The 15,521-nt window shown below is 45.3% G+C and overlaps 1 protein-coding gene across 9 annotated transcripts in view; it reads right to left on the reverse strand.

Moving 5' to 3' along the window:
- Positions 1-15,521, reverse strand: part of LOC143782273 (synaptonemal complex protein 2-like) — a 286,543-nt gene that overhangs the window by 212,934 nt on the left and 58,088 nt on the right. For all 9 annotated transcript variants that reach the window (XM_077269574.1, XM_077269573.1, XM_077269571.1 and 6 more), the window contains exon 5: positions 13,225-13,282. Coding sequence is in view for 8 of the 9 variants with exons in the window: in XM_077269573.1 (XP_077125688.1) it covers positions 13,225-13,282 (58 nt within the window). In the remaining variant the exon portion in view is untranslated. The remainder of the gene's footprint in view (positions 1-13,224; positions 13,283-15,521) is intronic.

Genomic DNA, 15,521 nt, shown 5'->3' on the forward strand with positions numbered 1-15,521 from the left:
GCTCTCAGCTCCATGCCTAGCGACACCCAGGGCCTTCCAAATACAAAGGAAGGACAAAAGCTCTAGTTACAAAGCCTCCCCTGCCACTGCAGCCCACCACACTGTGCTCCCGTCTGTCCACTGTCATAAAGGTGTAAGTCTCAGCCGAGCCTACCGCGCCAACCCGAGGACAGCTCCTCACCCTGCGCCGTCTCCCCTTAGAGTGTCACTGGAAGCTCCTGGGCGAGAGCTATCCTCAGGAGCAGCGCCACTAGCTGCACTGGTTGTTAAGTTCCAAGTGCCCCAGACTACTGTAGAAGATCACACAAACAAGTGCTGAGCTGCATCTCACCCCTCCTGCTCCGTGCAGAGAGCTGTATGAGAAGGGAGTCAGTGCAAGAGCCAGCCAGAGCTTAGTACTGATGTACAGCTATCTACCCATCCATCATCCATCTCTTAGTATTGATGTACAGCTATCTCCCCATCCATCATCCATCTCTTAGTATTGATGTACAGCTATCTCCCCATCCATCACTTATCTCTTAGGGTAAGTTCACACAGGGCGTTTTTGCTGCGTTTTTTTATGCTAATTTTTCAGCTGCTTTTTACAGTACCAGCAAAGCCTATGAGATCTCAGAAATCTCATCCATACACATTTGTTTTTTGTTTGATCAGTATTTTGTGCTTTGCTGCGTTTTTTGGACATAGAGCATGTCACTCCTTTCAGTGTTTTTGCTGCGTTTTTTACCCATTGACTTGAATGGGTGTTGAAAAAAACGCAGCAAAAACGCAGGTATCATTATTTGCTGTGTTTTTGCTGCTGAAAATCCAAGGACATTAACATGGACAAAGAGAAAAATAAAAACGCACCAAAACCGCACCAAATACGCAACAAAAAACGCACCTAAACCTGCGTTTTTGACGCAGCTTCTTTCTTGCCAAGAAGATCAGCTTTTGCTGCAGAAAAAAAAGCAACAAAAACGCCCAGTGTGAACTTACCCTTAGTACTGATGTATAGCTATCTCATCATCCATCTCTTCGTACTGATGTACAGCCAACTCCCCATCCATCATCCATCTCTTAGTATTGATGTATAGCCATCTTCCCATCCATCATCCATCTCTTAGTATTGATGTATAGCGATCTCTCTATCCATCATTTTTTTTTTCCCTTCCCCTGCATGTTTTCACATTTTAATTCCTTGATGCCAATACACAGTTGGCTTTATCTTTCCATTTGGATCTATTTCCCCTTGCATTTTCCCTTCTGACTTCTAATTAATCCCCTCCTGTGTCTGTGACCAGTCTTCCTGCTGCCCCTCCCTCCTGATCACACCTGGCCTATTTCATGAGCACTTAGCCTATTATAAATTCAGAGACACAGGTCTGTCTGGACAGTGGTCTGTCTCTAGAAGGATGTCTCTAAAAGGATAACAGCAAATATGACAGCAAAAATATGCCAGAAATGAGCCAGAAGTGATCAGAAGGTAAGACTAACCACTGTTAATAAATGTACTAAACTTCTTTCCCTTTCCACCACACTTACTCTCATCATGCTGACATACGCTCTAACAGTTTTGACTCCATTACTCCTCAGCCTCCTTCACTATCCCCAAACCCCAGCACCCTCTAACCAAGTAATAATCTCTCCTTCCCTCTTGCCTCCCCACCTGTCCTCCTCTGCTGAGCTCCTCCTACACCTCAGATCTCTCCTAATAAAACACAAAACAAGCCACCCACTCTCCTCCCACCTGCTCTCTCTCTGCTTCTCCTCACTGCTGGAGACATATCTCCCAATCCTGGACCCCCACAGCTCATACCTCCCATTACTACCCCCTCTTAACGCTCCCAACCCACCATAAACACCCGAAATCTTGCCCACCTCAAATCCGTGCCCATGACGCCCACCCCCCTGCACCCTCTCCCTGGATCACTATGGAATGCCGCTCCATCTGCAATAAACTCCATGTGATTCACGACCTCTTTACCTCTCGTAATCTTTTCTTTCTGGGCATCAGCGAAACATGGCTGACACCCTCTGACACAGCCTCCCCCGCTGCACTATGTTACGGTGGCCTCCACTTCACCCACACTCCTCGCCCTGGCAATAAACATGGTGGAGGAGTGGGCCTTCTCCTTTCTTCAAACTGTACCTTTAACCCAATCCCACCTATACCCTCCCTTATCCTCCCTTCTTTTGAAGTCCACACTGTTCGCATCTACTCCCCCTACAACCTCCAAATGGCCGTCATATACCGACCTCCGGGCCCGACCACTGCCTTTTTTGACCAATTCTTCACCTGTCTGCTTCACTTTCTCTCTCCTGACTTTCCCACCATCATCATGGGTGATTTAAACATTCCCATTGACATCCACCAGTCAGCAGCCTCCAAACTCCTGTCCCTTACTTCATCCTTTGGACTTACTCGGTGGTCCTCCTCAGCCACCCACACAGACGGACACACATTAGACCTTGTGTCCACCCGGTTCTGCTCCCTATCTAACTTCACAACCTCCCCTCTCCCTCTATCATCAGTGATTTTCAACCAGTGTTCCGCGGCACACTAGTGTGCCGGGACACATGGTCGGGTGTGCCGTGGGGAAAGTTCCCCAAACTATGCTTTAACCCTTTCTACCCTTTCAATTTGCGCTGCCTGGCACAAGCATCTCAGTCAGTGCAGGGCCAGGCACACATAGGGGTTAAGGACACAGCCAGCCAGCGTGACATTGTGGGCGGAGAGTTCTCCTGCTCTACTCTCCTGGCTGCAAGCAGTGCTGAACTTATCAGGCACAGGCAGATTCCCGGAGCTGCTACCGGCACCTGAGTGAGTGCCATGCTATCATTATCGTTGTATGTTCTGACAGTCTACTCTGGGTGACCTGGGGCGGCCATGGGCTGGGCGGCTGCAGCTGACATATATATACTACAGCAGCCGCCCAGCCCAGCACAGCCTGTATAGATACAGTGTATATAATATATATACAGGACAGGTGCTGGGGGCCTGGGCTGGGCGGCTGTTGAAGTATATATACTGCACAGTACCTCTCCTCCTGTATATATACACGGCACAGTACCACTCCTCCTGTCCTGTATATATACACAGCACAGTACCACTCCTCCTGTCCTGTATATGTACACTGCACAGTAATACTCCTCCTGTCCTGTATATATACACTGCACAGTACCACTCTTCCTGTCCTGTATATACACTGCACAGTACCACTTCTGTCCTGTATATATACACGGCACAGTACCACTACTCCTGTCCTGTATATATACACTGCACAGCACCACTCCTCCTGTCCTGTATATATACACTGCACAGTACCACTCCTCCTGTCCTGTATATATACACTGCACAGTACCACTTCACCTGTCCTGTATATATACACTGCACAGCACCACTCCTCCTGTCCTGTATATATACACTGCACAGTACCACTCCTCCTGTCCTGTATATATACACTGCACAGTACCACTTCACCTGTCCTGTATATATACACTGCACAGTACCACTCCTCCTGTATATATACACTGCACAGTACCACTCCTCCTGTCCTGTATATATACACTGCACAGTACCACTCCTCCTGTATATATACGCTGCACAGTACCACTCCTCCTGTCCTGTATATATACACTGCACAGTACCACTTCACCTGTCCTGTATATATACACTGCACAGTACCACTCCTCCTGTATATATACACGGCACAGTACCACTCCTCCTGTCCTGTATATATACACTGCACAGTACCACTCCTCCTGTCCTGTATATATACACTGCACAGTAATACTCCTCCTGTCCTGTATATATACACTGCACAGTACCACTCTTCCTGTCCTGTATATACACTGCACAGTACCACTTCTGTCCTGTATATATACACGGCACAGTACCACTCCTCCTGTCCTGTATATATACACTGCACAGCACCACTCCTCCTGTCCTGTATATATACACTGCACAGTACCACTCCTCCTGTCCTGTATATATACACTGCACAGTACCACTTCACCTGTCCTGTATATATACACTGCACAGTACCACTCCTCCTGTCCTGTATATATACACTGCACAGTACCTCTCCTCCTGTCCTGTATATATACACTGCACAGTACCACTCCTCCTGTCCTGTATATATACACTGCACAGTACCACTTCACCTGTCCTGTATATATACACTGCACAGTACCACTCCTCCTGTATATATACACTGCACAGTACCACTCCTCCTGTCCTGTATATATACACTGCACAGTACCTCTCCTCCTGTCCTGTATATATACACTGCACAGTACCACTCCTCCTGTCCTGTATATATACACTGCACAGTACCACTTCACCTGTCCTGTATATATACACTGCACAGTACCACTCCTCCTGTATATATACACTGCACAGTACCACTCCTCCTGTCCTGTATATATACACTGCACAGTACCTCTCCTCCTGTCCTGTATATATACACTGCACAGTACCACTTCACCTGTCCTGTATATATACACTGCACAGTACCACTCCTCCTGTATATATACACTGCACAGTACCACTCCTCCTGTCCTGTATATATACACTGCACAGTACCTCTCCTCCTGTCCTGTATATATACACTGCACAGTACCTCTCCCCTGTATATGTACACTGCACAGTACCACTCCTCCTGTATATATACACTGCACAGTACCTCTCCTCCTGTATATATACACTGCACAGTACCTCTCCTCCTGTATATATACACTGCACAGTACCACTCCTCCTGTCCTGTATATATACACTGCACAGTACCTCTCCTCCTGTCCTGTATATATACACTGCACAGTACCTCTCCCCTGTATATATACACTGCACAGTACCACTCCTCCTGTATATATACACTGCACAGTACCTCTCCTCCTGTATATATACACTGCACAGTACCACTCCTCCTGTCCTGTATATATACACTGCACAGTACCTCTCCTCCTGTCCTGTATATATACACTGCACAGTACCTCTCCCCTGTATACACTGCACAGTACCTCTCCTCCTGTCCTGTATATATACACTGCACAGTACCTCTCCCCTGTATATATACACTGCACAGTACCACTCCTCCTGTATATATACACTGCACAGTACCTCTCCCCTGTATATATACACTGCACAGTACCACTCCTCCTGTATATATACACCGCACAGTACCTCTCCCCTGTATATATACCACACAGTACCTCTCCTCCTGTATATATACACTGCACAGCACCTCTCCCCTGTATATATACACAGCACAGTACCTCTCCCCTGTATATATACACCGCACAGTACCTCTCCTCTGTATATATACACTGCACAGTACCACTCCAAGGAGTTCCCCATTATGGCCAACAAAGCTATTTTGACATTGCTCCCATTTTCAACCTCATATCTATGTGAGCTGGGCTTCTCAAGCTTGACTGCGATAAAAACTAAAAACAGGGAGAGACTGAGAACTGTTGAGGAAGAGCTTTGTGTGTGTCTTTCCACCATTCCTGCCAGGATATCCCTTTTGTGTTTATCGAAACAGGCCCAGGTTTCACACTGAGTGAGTATAAATACATTTAGAATCTATATTATTAACTATATGTAGAATATGTACTGTTTTAGTGTCATTTTGTGCCATTTTGGTTGGTGGTGTGCCCCGGGATTTTTTAAGTATAAAAAGTGTGCCGCGGCTCAAAAAAGGTTGAAAATCACTGCTCTATCTGACCACCATCTACTCACTTTCTCATCCCTGTCCTCCTCACCTATCACCCATGTCCAGCAACATGCGCACCCACGCAGGAACCTCACACACCTAGACACCCACACACTCTCTGACTCTATCCTACCACTAGAATCCATATCCTCACTCCACGACACAGACACTGCCACTGCTTTCTACAATGCCACTCTTGCATCAGCTATTGACATGGTCGCCCCTGTCATGCATAGCAGAGTGCGACGATCCAATAGACAATCCTGGCACAATAACATCACTAAAAAGCTTCGGCAAGCATCCAGAATTGCAGAACGACATTGGAAGAAAACACATTCGCAAGATGATTTCACTGCACTCAACAAGCAACACTCGCATTCAAATCAGCACTCACCTCTGCTAAACAGGCCTACTTCACAACCCTGGTATCTTCCTTATCCCACAACCCCAAACATTTGTTCAACACTTTTAAATCCCTCCTCCGCCCACCACTGCCCCCTCCAAGTTTCCTAATCGTTGCCGAGGACTTTGCCATGCACTTCAAACATGAGATGGACCAAACAAGGCAAATCTTTGTCGTCAAGCCACCACAACCCCTTTGTATACCAGACCAATGCCCAAACCCCATAACTTCCCTCTCCAAAATCACTGAAGGGGAGCTTGCTCATCTTCTCTCCAAATCACACCTCACCACTTGTGCACTTGACCCCATCCCATCCCACCTCCTCCCCAACCTCACCACCACTCTAATCCCATCCCTAACTCATCTCTTCAACCTATCACTAACTTCTGGTACCTTCCCCACTGCTTTCAAACATGCCACAATCACACCTACCCTCAAAAAGCCATCCCTTGACCCAAGCGCTATGTCCAGCTATAGCCCCATATCTTTGCTCTCATATGCATCCAAACTCCTTGAGCATCACGTCCATGCTGAACTTTCCTCTCACTTTGCATCTAACTCTCTCTTCGACAACCTACAATCTGGCTTCCGTCCCCACCATTCTTTACTTACAGCCAAAGCTAACAGACAATTCTCTATACTCCTCCTTCTAGACCTGTGCTATGCCTTAAACACAGTTGACCACTGCCTCCTACTACAGATCCTCTCTTCCTTTGGGGTCAAAGACCTCGCCCTATCTTAGATCTCCTCATACCTTACCAAAAGCACATTTAGCGTTTCCTACTCCCATACTACCTCTTCATCTCGCCCCCTCTCTGTTGGTGTCCCTCAAGGCTCTGTCCTTGGGCCCTTACTCTTTTCAATCTATACACTCGGCCTGGGACAACTCATAAGGTCCCATGGCTTCCAGTACCATCTATATGCTGATGACACTCAGATCTACCTCTCTGGCCCAGATGTCACCTCCCTGCTCTCCAGAATCCCGGAGTGTCTATCAGCCATATCCTACTTCTTTTCCTCTCGCTTCCTCAAGCTCAATGTGGACAAATCTGAACTAATTATCTTTCCTCCATCTCGCATATCTTCCCTACCTGATCCATCTATCAAAATAAATGAAATCACACTTTCCCCTGTCCCCAAAATCCGCTGCCTTGGGGTAACCCTGGATTCTGCCCTGTCCTTCAAACCGCACATCCAAGCTCTCGCCACCTCCTGTAGCCTCCAGCTCAAAAATATTTTCAGAATCCATCCTTTCCTCAACCCTCACTCTACCAAAATGCTTGTGCATGCCCTAATCATCTCCCGCCTTGACTACTGCAACATCTTCCTCTGTAGCCTACCTTCTAACACTCTCGCACCCCTCCAGTCCGTCCTTAACTCTGCTGCCCGACTAATTAATCTCTCTCCTCGCTACACTCCTGCTTCCCCTCTTTGCAAATCCCTTCACTGGCTCCCAATTTCCCAGCGTATCCAGTTTAAACTACTAACACTGACCTACAAAGCCATCCATAACCTTTCTTTTCAGTATATTTCCAAACTAATCTCTCAATAATCTTCCCTCACGTAATCTCCGGTCCTCCCAAGACCTCCTTCTCTCTTCCACGCTTATTCGCTCCTCACCCAATCGCCTCCAAGACTTCTCCCGAATATCCCCCATCATCTGGAATTCTGTGCCCCAACACATCCGGTTATCCACCACATTTGGATCCTTCAAAAGAAACCTGAAAACCCACCTATTCAAAGAAGCTTACAGCCTGTAATGACCACACGGCCACCTCAACACCATCGGAGCTACTGCAACCTTCGACCTACTGTCTCCTTCCCCATAATCCTGTAGAATGTAAGCCCGCAAGGGCAGGGTCCTCTTCCCTCTGTGTCAGTCTGTCATTGTTAGTTTTGTTTACTGCAAGTTATATTTGTATTTTGATGTAACCCCTTCTCATGTACAGCACCATGGAATTAATGGTGCTATAGAAATAATAATAATAATAACCCATCATCCATCTCTTAGTACTGATGTATAGCCATCTCCCCATCCATCATCCATCTCTTAGTATTGATGTACAGTACAGACAAAAAGTTTGGACACACCTTCTCATTTAAAGATTTTTCTGTATTTTCATGATTATGAAAATTATACATTCACACTGAAGGCATCAAAACTATGAATTAACACATGTGGAATTATATACTTAACAAAAAAGTGTGAAACAACTGAAATTATGTCTTATATTCTAGGTTCTTCAAAGTAGCCACCTTTTGCTTTGATGACTGCTTTGCACACTTTTGGCATTCTCTTGATAAGCTTCAAGAGGTAGTCAACGGGAATGGTTTTCACTTCACAGGTGTGCCCTGTCAGGTTTAATAAGTGGGGTTTCTTGCCTTATAAATGGGGTTGTGACCATCAGTTGTGTTGTGCAGAAGTCTGGTGGATACACAGCTGATAGTCCTACTGAATAGACTGTTACAATTTGTATAATGGCAAGAAAAAAAGCAGCTAAGTAAAGAAAAACGAGTGGCCATCATTACTTTAAGAAATGAAGTCAGTCAGTCAGTCCGAAAAATTGGGAAAAATTTGGAAGTGTCCCCAAGTGCAGCGGCAAAAACCATCAAGAGCTACAAAGAAACTGGCTCACATGAGGACCGCCCCAGGAAAGGAAGACCAAGAGTCACCTCTGCTTCTGAGGATAAGTTTATCCGAGTCACCAGCCTCAGAAATCGCAGGTTAACAGCAGCTCAGATTAGAGACCAGGTCAATGCCACACAGAGTTCTAGCAGCAGACACATCTCTACAACAACTGTTAAGAGGAGACTTTGTGCAGCAGGCCTTCATGGTAAAATAGCTGCTAGGAAACCACTGCTAAGGACAGGCAACAAGCAGAAGAGACTTGTTTGGGCTAAAGAACACAAGGAATGGACATTACACCAGTGGAAATCTGTGCTTTGGACTGATGAGTCCAAATTTGAGATGTTTGGTTCCAACCACCGTGTCTTTGTGCGACGCAGAAAAGGTGGACTCTACATGCCTGGTTCCCACCGTGAAGCATGGAGGAGGAGGTGTGATGGTGTGGGGTGCTTTGCTGGTGACACTGTTGGGGATTTATTCAAAATGGAAGGCATACTGAACCAGCATGGCTACCACAGCATCTTGCAGCGGCATGCTATTCCATCCGGTTTGCGTTTAGTTGGACCATCATTTATTTTTCAACCGGACAATGACCCCAAACACACCTCCAGGCTGTGTAAGGGCTATTTGACCAAGAAGGAGAGTGATGAGGTGCTACGCCAGATGACCTGGCCTCCACAGTCACCAGACCTGTACCCAATCGAGATGGTTTGTGGTAAGCTGGACCGCAGAGTGAAGGTAAAAGGGCCAACAAGTGCTAAGCATCTCTGGGAACTCCTTCAAGATTGTTGGAAGACCATTCCCGGTGACTACCTCTTGAAGCTCATCAAGAGAATGCTAAGAGTGTGCAAAGCAGCCATCAAAGCAAAAGGTGGCTACTTTGAAGAACCTAGAATATAAGACATAGTTTCAGTTGTTTCACACTTTTTTGTTAAGTGTATAATTCCACATGTGTTAATTCATAGTTTTGATGCCTTCAGTGTGAATGCACAATTTTCATAGTCATGAAAATACAGAAAAATCTTTAAATGAGGTGTGTCCAATCTTTTGGTCTGTGCTGTATAGCGATCTCTCCATCCATCATCCATCTCTTAGTACTACTGTATAGCCATCTCCCCATCCATCATCCATCATCCATCTTAGTACTGATGTACAGCTATCTCCCCATCCATCAACCATTCTCTTCGTACCGATGCATAGCCATCTCCCTATCCATCATCCATCTTAGTATTGATGTATAGCGATCTCTCCATCCATCATCCATCACTTAGTACTGAAGTATAGCCATCTCCCCATCCATCAACCATTTTCTTCGTACTGATGTATAGCTATCTCCCCATCCATCTCTAAGGCTAGTTTCACACTAGCGTTTAGCTGAGCTGCGGAGGGCTGCGGACTTCCTCCGTGAAGTCCCGCCCACGGCCACACCTCAGCCGCTCAGCTCCGCCTACGTCTGCATGCGGCCTGTGTACCTATCTTTAACATTAGGTACGCAGGTCGTGCAGATCTATGTGGATGCCTCCGCATGTGTCGTTTTGACGATGCGGTGACCCGCGTCAAACGCAGCTGGTTGGAATTTTTCTTTCTCTGCCGAGTCAAAACGACGCATGCGGAGGCATCCGCACGACCTGCGTACCAAATGTTAAAGATAGGTACGCAGGCCGCATGCAGACGTCGGCGGAGCTGAGCGGCGGAGGTGCGGCCGTGGGCGGGGCTTCACGGAGGAAGTCTGCAGCCCAGCAAAACGCTAGTGTGACCAGTAGAAGCGCCACTGCAGTGCGAAAAGGCTGTCGTCCATTCCACTCCTGCTCCCATCCTCCCGACACCGATATTTTAAAGTATTGGAATAAAGACGTTTTTTAACTGGTGAGTGCCATCCGTTCCTTTCAATTTTTGCAAAACTCTAGTGTGAAACTAGCCTTAGTACTGATGTATAGCCATCTCCCCATACATCATCCATCTCTTAGTACTGATGTATAGCCATCTCCCCATCCATCTCTTAGTACTGATGTACAGCTATCTCCCCATCCATCATCCATTCTCTTCATACTGATATATAGCTATCTCCCCATCAATTCTCTTCATACTGATGTATAGATATCTCCCCATCCATTCTCTTAGTACGGATGTATAACTATCTCCCCATCCTTCAATCATCTCTTAGTACTGATGTATAGTCATCTTCCAATCCATCAACCATCTTTTAGCATTGATGTATAGCGATCTCCCCATCCATCATCCATCTCTTAGTACTGATGTACAGCTGTCTCCCCATTCATCATCAATTTTCTTTGTACTGATGTATAGATATCTCCCCATCCATCTCCCATCTCTTAGTATTGATTTATGTCTATCTGCACACCTATCACCCATATCTTAGCATTGATGTATAGCTATCAGCATATCCATAATACAACTCTTACTGCTCATGTATAGTCATCATCCATCTTAGTACTGATGCATAGCCATCTCCCCATCCATCATCCATCTTAGTATTGTTGTATAGCGATCTCTCCATCCATCATCCATCTCTTAGTACTGCTGTACAGCTGTCTCCCCATTCATCATCAATTTTCTTTGTACTGATGTATAGATATCTCCCCATCCATCTCCCAGTATTGATTTATGTCTATCTGCACATCTATCACCCATATCACCCATATCTTAGCACTGATGTATAGCTATCAGCATATCCATAATACAACTCTTACTACTCATGTATAGTCATCATCCATCTCTTAGTACAGATGTATAGCCATCTCCCTATCCATCATCCATCTCTTAGTACTGATGTACAGCCATCTGCCTATCCATCATTCATTTCGTAGTGTTGATATATAGCTATCTGCCCATCCATCACCCATATTAGTATTGATGTATAGCTATCTCCCCATCAATCTATTCGTATTGATGTATAGCTATCTCCCCATCAATCTCTTAGTATTGATATACAGCCATCTGCCTATTCATCACCCATTTCGTAGTGTTGATTATATAGCAATCTGCATATCCATTCCCTTTCTTACTACTCATGTATAACTATCATCCATCTCAGTATTGATGTATAGCTATCTGGCCAGCCATCATCCATCCCTTAGTACTGAAGTATAGCCATCTCCCCATCCATCACCCATCTATTAATATTGATATACAGCGATCTTATCATCAATCTCTTAGTACTAATCTATAGCTCACTGTCCATCCATCTCTTAGTATTGATGTATAGCTATCCAGAGGTGAACCTAGGGGGTGCAGCAGCCGGGGCATGCGCCCCCGGCACCGCCGTCAGGGGACGCAGTCGGGATGCCCTCTGGACTGTGAGTGTGGCCATTCTCTGTGCCAGCTGTTAAGAAGCTGCAGCGTGCCGGCTCCCAGTGATCAATTATACGCAAGTACAATTGAAGCTCTGATCGCCGTCCTGTGATCACACTGGTGACGTCACTCGCCAGCATTAGTGGTAAATGTTTGCTTGAGGAGCAAAGAAGGGACACGTGCGAATACAATATGAGGAGCAGGAACAATTTGAAGACAATTTGAGGAGGAAGGTATGAGATAAGGGGCATGTATGGGGGGATGGGTGCAGAGACAGTATGAGGAGGGGAAAATATATGCTGAGTTGAAAGGATGTGTGAGGAGGCCGAATTGAAAGTGAGACGGTCAATGTGGAAAGTGAGTCAGTGTATGAGAAGGGAGGAGTAAACGTGTGAGGAGACAGTCAGGGACGGTTTTAGACAAAGTGGACCCAGGGGCAAAAGTTTAAAGTGGGGCCCCAAATGCTCACATATTGCACCATCACACAGAAACATTTTGGTTGTATTTACATGCACTAAGTTCAGGCCGTTAAACGAGCGTGATCGACAATATTGAAGTCGTTCGACGCTTGTTCCTGAGTTTCTTTATACCAACTGAGGAAGAATGATGGGGACAGATAGTCCTCTCTACTGTATAATGCAGATCCCATATAGTACATATAGTATAATGCACTCACCATGGTCCTAATGCAGCTCCCCCTCAGAGTACAATGCAGCCATCCCTCTAGCGTACAATGCAGCCACCCCTCCTGTGTACAATGCAGGCCCTCCTCCAGCATACAATGCAGCCTACCTCCAGCGTACAATGCAGCCCCCCTCAGTGTACAATGCAGCCCCCCTCAAGAGTATAATGCAGCCCCCCCCAGACACACAGTATAATGCAGTCCCCAACACACACAGTATAATGCAGCCCCACATATAGTATAATGCAGCTCCCCACACACAGTATAATGCAGTCCCCAACACACACAGTATAATGCAGCCACACATTGTATAATGCAGCCTCCACACACAGACAGCATAATGCAGCCCCCCCACACATACACACTGTATAATTCAACCATACTGAATGCTTTTCCTGGGTTGTGGGGTTATCATCAGTTGTTCAGAGCTGGCAGTTATCACAAATTTTTTTCTCTGTTTCATACATTTTGAGTTTTGGGGGAAAAAAACAAAAACATATCTTACCTCTGTATCTGAAGTGGACTCTGATGAGCTTTTACAATCAAAAACATTAAATGCTTTTCTAAAACAAGCAGAAAATTACAATTAATATTCATTATATGAGATCATTTAAGTCCAAAAAAGAAGAAAAATTGAATGGCAACTAGGGCACACAAATCACCACTCCAAACAAACAGAGATCCGTTTTAAAACTGAACTGTTGTGGTACAGATATTCAGATTAAAAAAGGTGCTAGCATGGAAACAAGGAATGTCGCAGTAAATCATGAAGAAAAAATGCAGCACTCACTAGCTGAAGTGTAAGGTTAATTGTCCTTTATTTCACAACCGTGCCATGGACAAATAAATGGACAAGCAGGGCTTAGGAGGATTGCTCGCTTCTATGGGTCCTGCTTAGGAGGAATGCGGGGGGAGTGAAAGCCAGACGATGGCCGTTTCGCGATTGCTCGCTTCTACATGTCCAGGACCCGTAGAAGTGAGCAATCGCGAAACGGCCGTCGTCCGGCTTTTACTCCCCCCGCATTCCTCCTGAGCCCTGCTTGTCCATTTATTTGTCCATGGCACGGTTGTGAAATAAAGAACAATTAACCTTTCACTTCGGCTGGTGAGTGCTGCATTTTTTCTTCATGATTTACTGATATAGAATATTAAAACTTATTTTCTGAAATTTTATATAATATACAAGCACAGACATTACCAATGAATTTGCAACACCAAGGTGATAATAACACAATTTTTAAAACATCTCTATTTATTCAGCGCCACACACAAAAATACACGCATGCTAGCAAAGGGGTTACTTATGATTGTCTGAGAAACGTTCTGCCACTCTGAATGCAATTGGGGATGCAAATCATCAAGATCCACTGCTGGTATAAGGGGGTGAGAAGAAGAGGCCGTGTCAAGAGGGAGTTAAATTTTATAGTAATATATAAAGAATGTTTTATGGTTATAGGTCTTGTACATAAATCTGCCTTTTATCTTTTTTGCCAGTTGGTGTCTCGGTTTTCATTGAGGTTTACCTCAAGCCGTCCCCGTGGAATTGGGGAGAGCTGACCATAGGAGATCCAGTGGAAGGCAGAGAGAAACACTTTATAGCAGTGACTAGGAGGGTATCAGACAGTGTGAAGAGTGACAGGTTCAATGTCAGTGGATGCATATGTGTTGAAGTGTCCTATCAGTCTCAAGTCTCTCAAACAGAATGGGAACACATCTGAAGTTTCGTGCAGACCCAGGGGCAGTCCAGAAGATCAAAATAATAAAAAGCTGATCGGCACTCTGTGTGATCGTGGTGCACATGGAGAGAAACCGCAAAATGGAAAGAAATCCCAGCCCTCACGTGTACAATAATTCCTCATTTAATCCAGTAAAATCCAAACAATCAGACATTTCAGCCCATCCCAGGCTTTTGTCCGGTCACAGCGAGTGGAAATGGTGGTGATCCTCAAAGAAGCTGTAATGCCGGATAGGAAGTGCCTGGTACCAACAGAAGCTGTTGAGGTGGGGACAGTTTGAGCAGAACGGAGGCAAGAACTGATAGTATACGGAGCAAAGGGAACACCAACCAGAGGGGATTCAGTCTCATACTGTATACCTGTCACGATCCATGTTTGGATCTGTGGCAGATCAGGTTTCCCTCAGATTAAAACCTTTTTTCCTTTCAGGTCATCGGGGGTTAATGCAGTTTTTCCCCTGGTGGCCGCTGGTGTAATTGCATTGCAGCTTGTTCTGCTGATGTGGGTGGTGACCACTCCCACCTTCCTTTAACCCCTTCACCCCCAAGGGTGGTTTGCACGTTAATGACCGGGCCAATTTTTACAATTCTGACCACTGTCCCTTTATGAGGTTATAACTCTGGAACGCTTCAACGGATCTTGGCGATTCTGACATTGTTTTCTCGTGACATATTGTACTTCATGATAGTGGTAAAATTTCTTCGATATAACTTGCGTTTATTTGTGAAAAAAATTAATATTTGGCGAAAATTTTGAAAATTTCGCAATTTTCCAACTTTGAATTTTTATGCCCTTAAATCACAGACATATGTCACGCAAAATACTTAATAAGTAACATTTCCCACATGTCTACTTTACATCAGCACAATTTTGCAACCAAAATTTTTTTTTGTGACGGAGTTATAAGGGTTAAAAGTTGACCAGCAATTTCTCATTTTTACAACACTATTTTTTTATAGGGACCACATCTCATTTGAAGTCATTTTGAGGGGTCTATATGATAGAAAATACCCAAGTGTGACACCATTCTAAAAACTGCACCCCTCAAGGTGCTCAAAACCACATT

Source organism: Ranitomeya variabilis, chromosome 6 (genome assembly GCF_051348905.1).
Source record: "Ranitomeya variabilis isolate aRanVar5 chromosome 6, aRanVar5.hap1, whole genome shotgun sequence".
NCBI classification, from domain to species: domain Eukaryota; kingdom Metazoa; phylum Chordata; class Amphibia; order Anura; family Dendrobatidae; genus Ranitomeya; species Ranitomeya variabilis.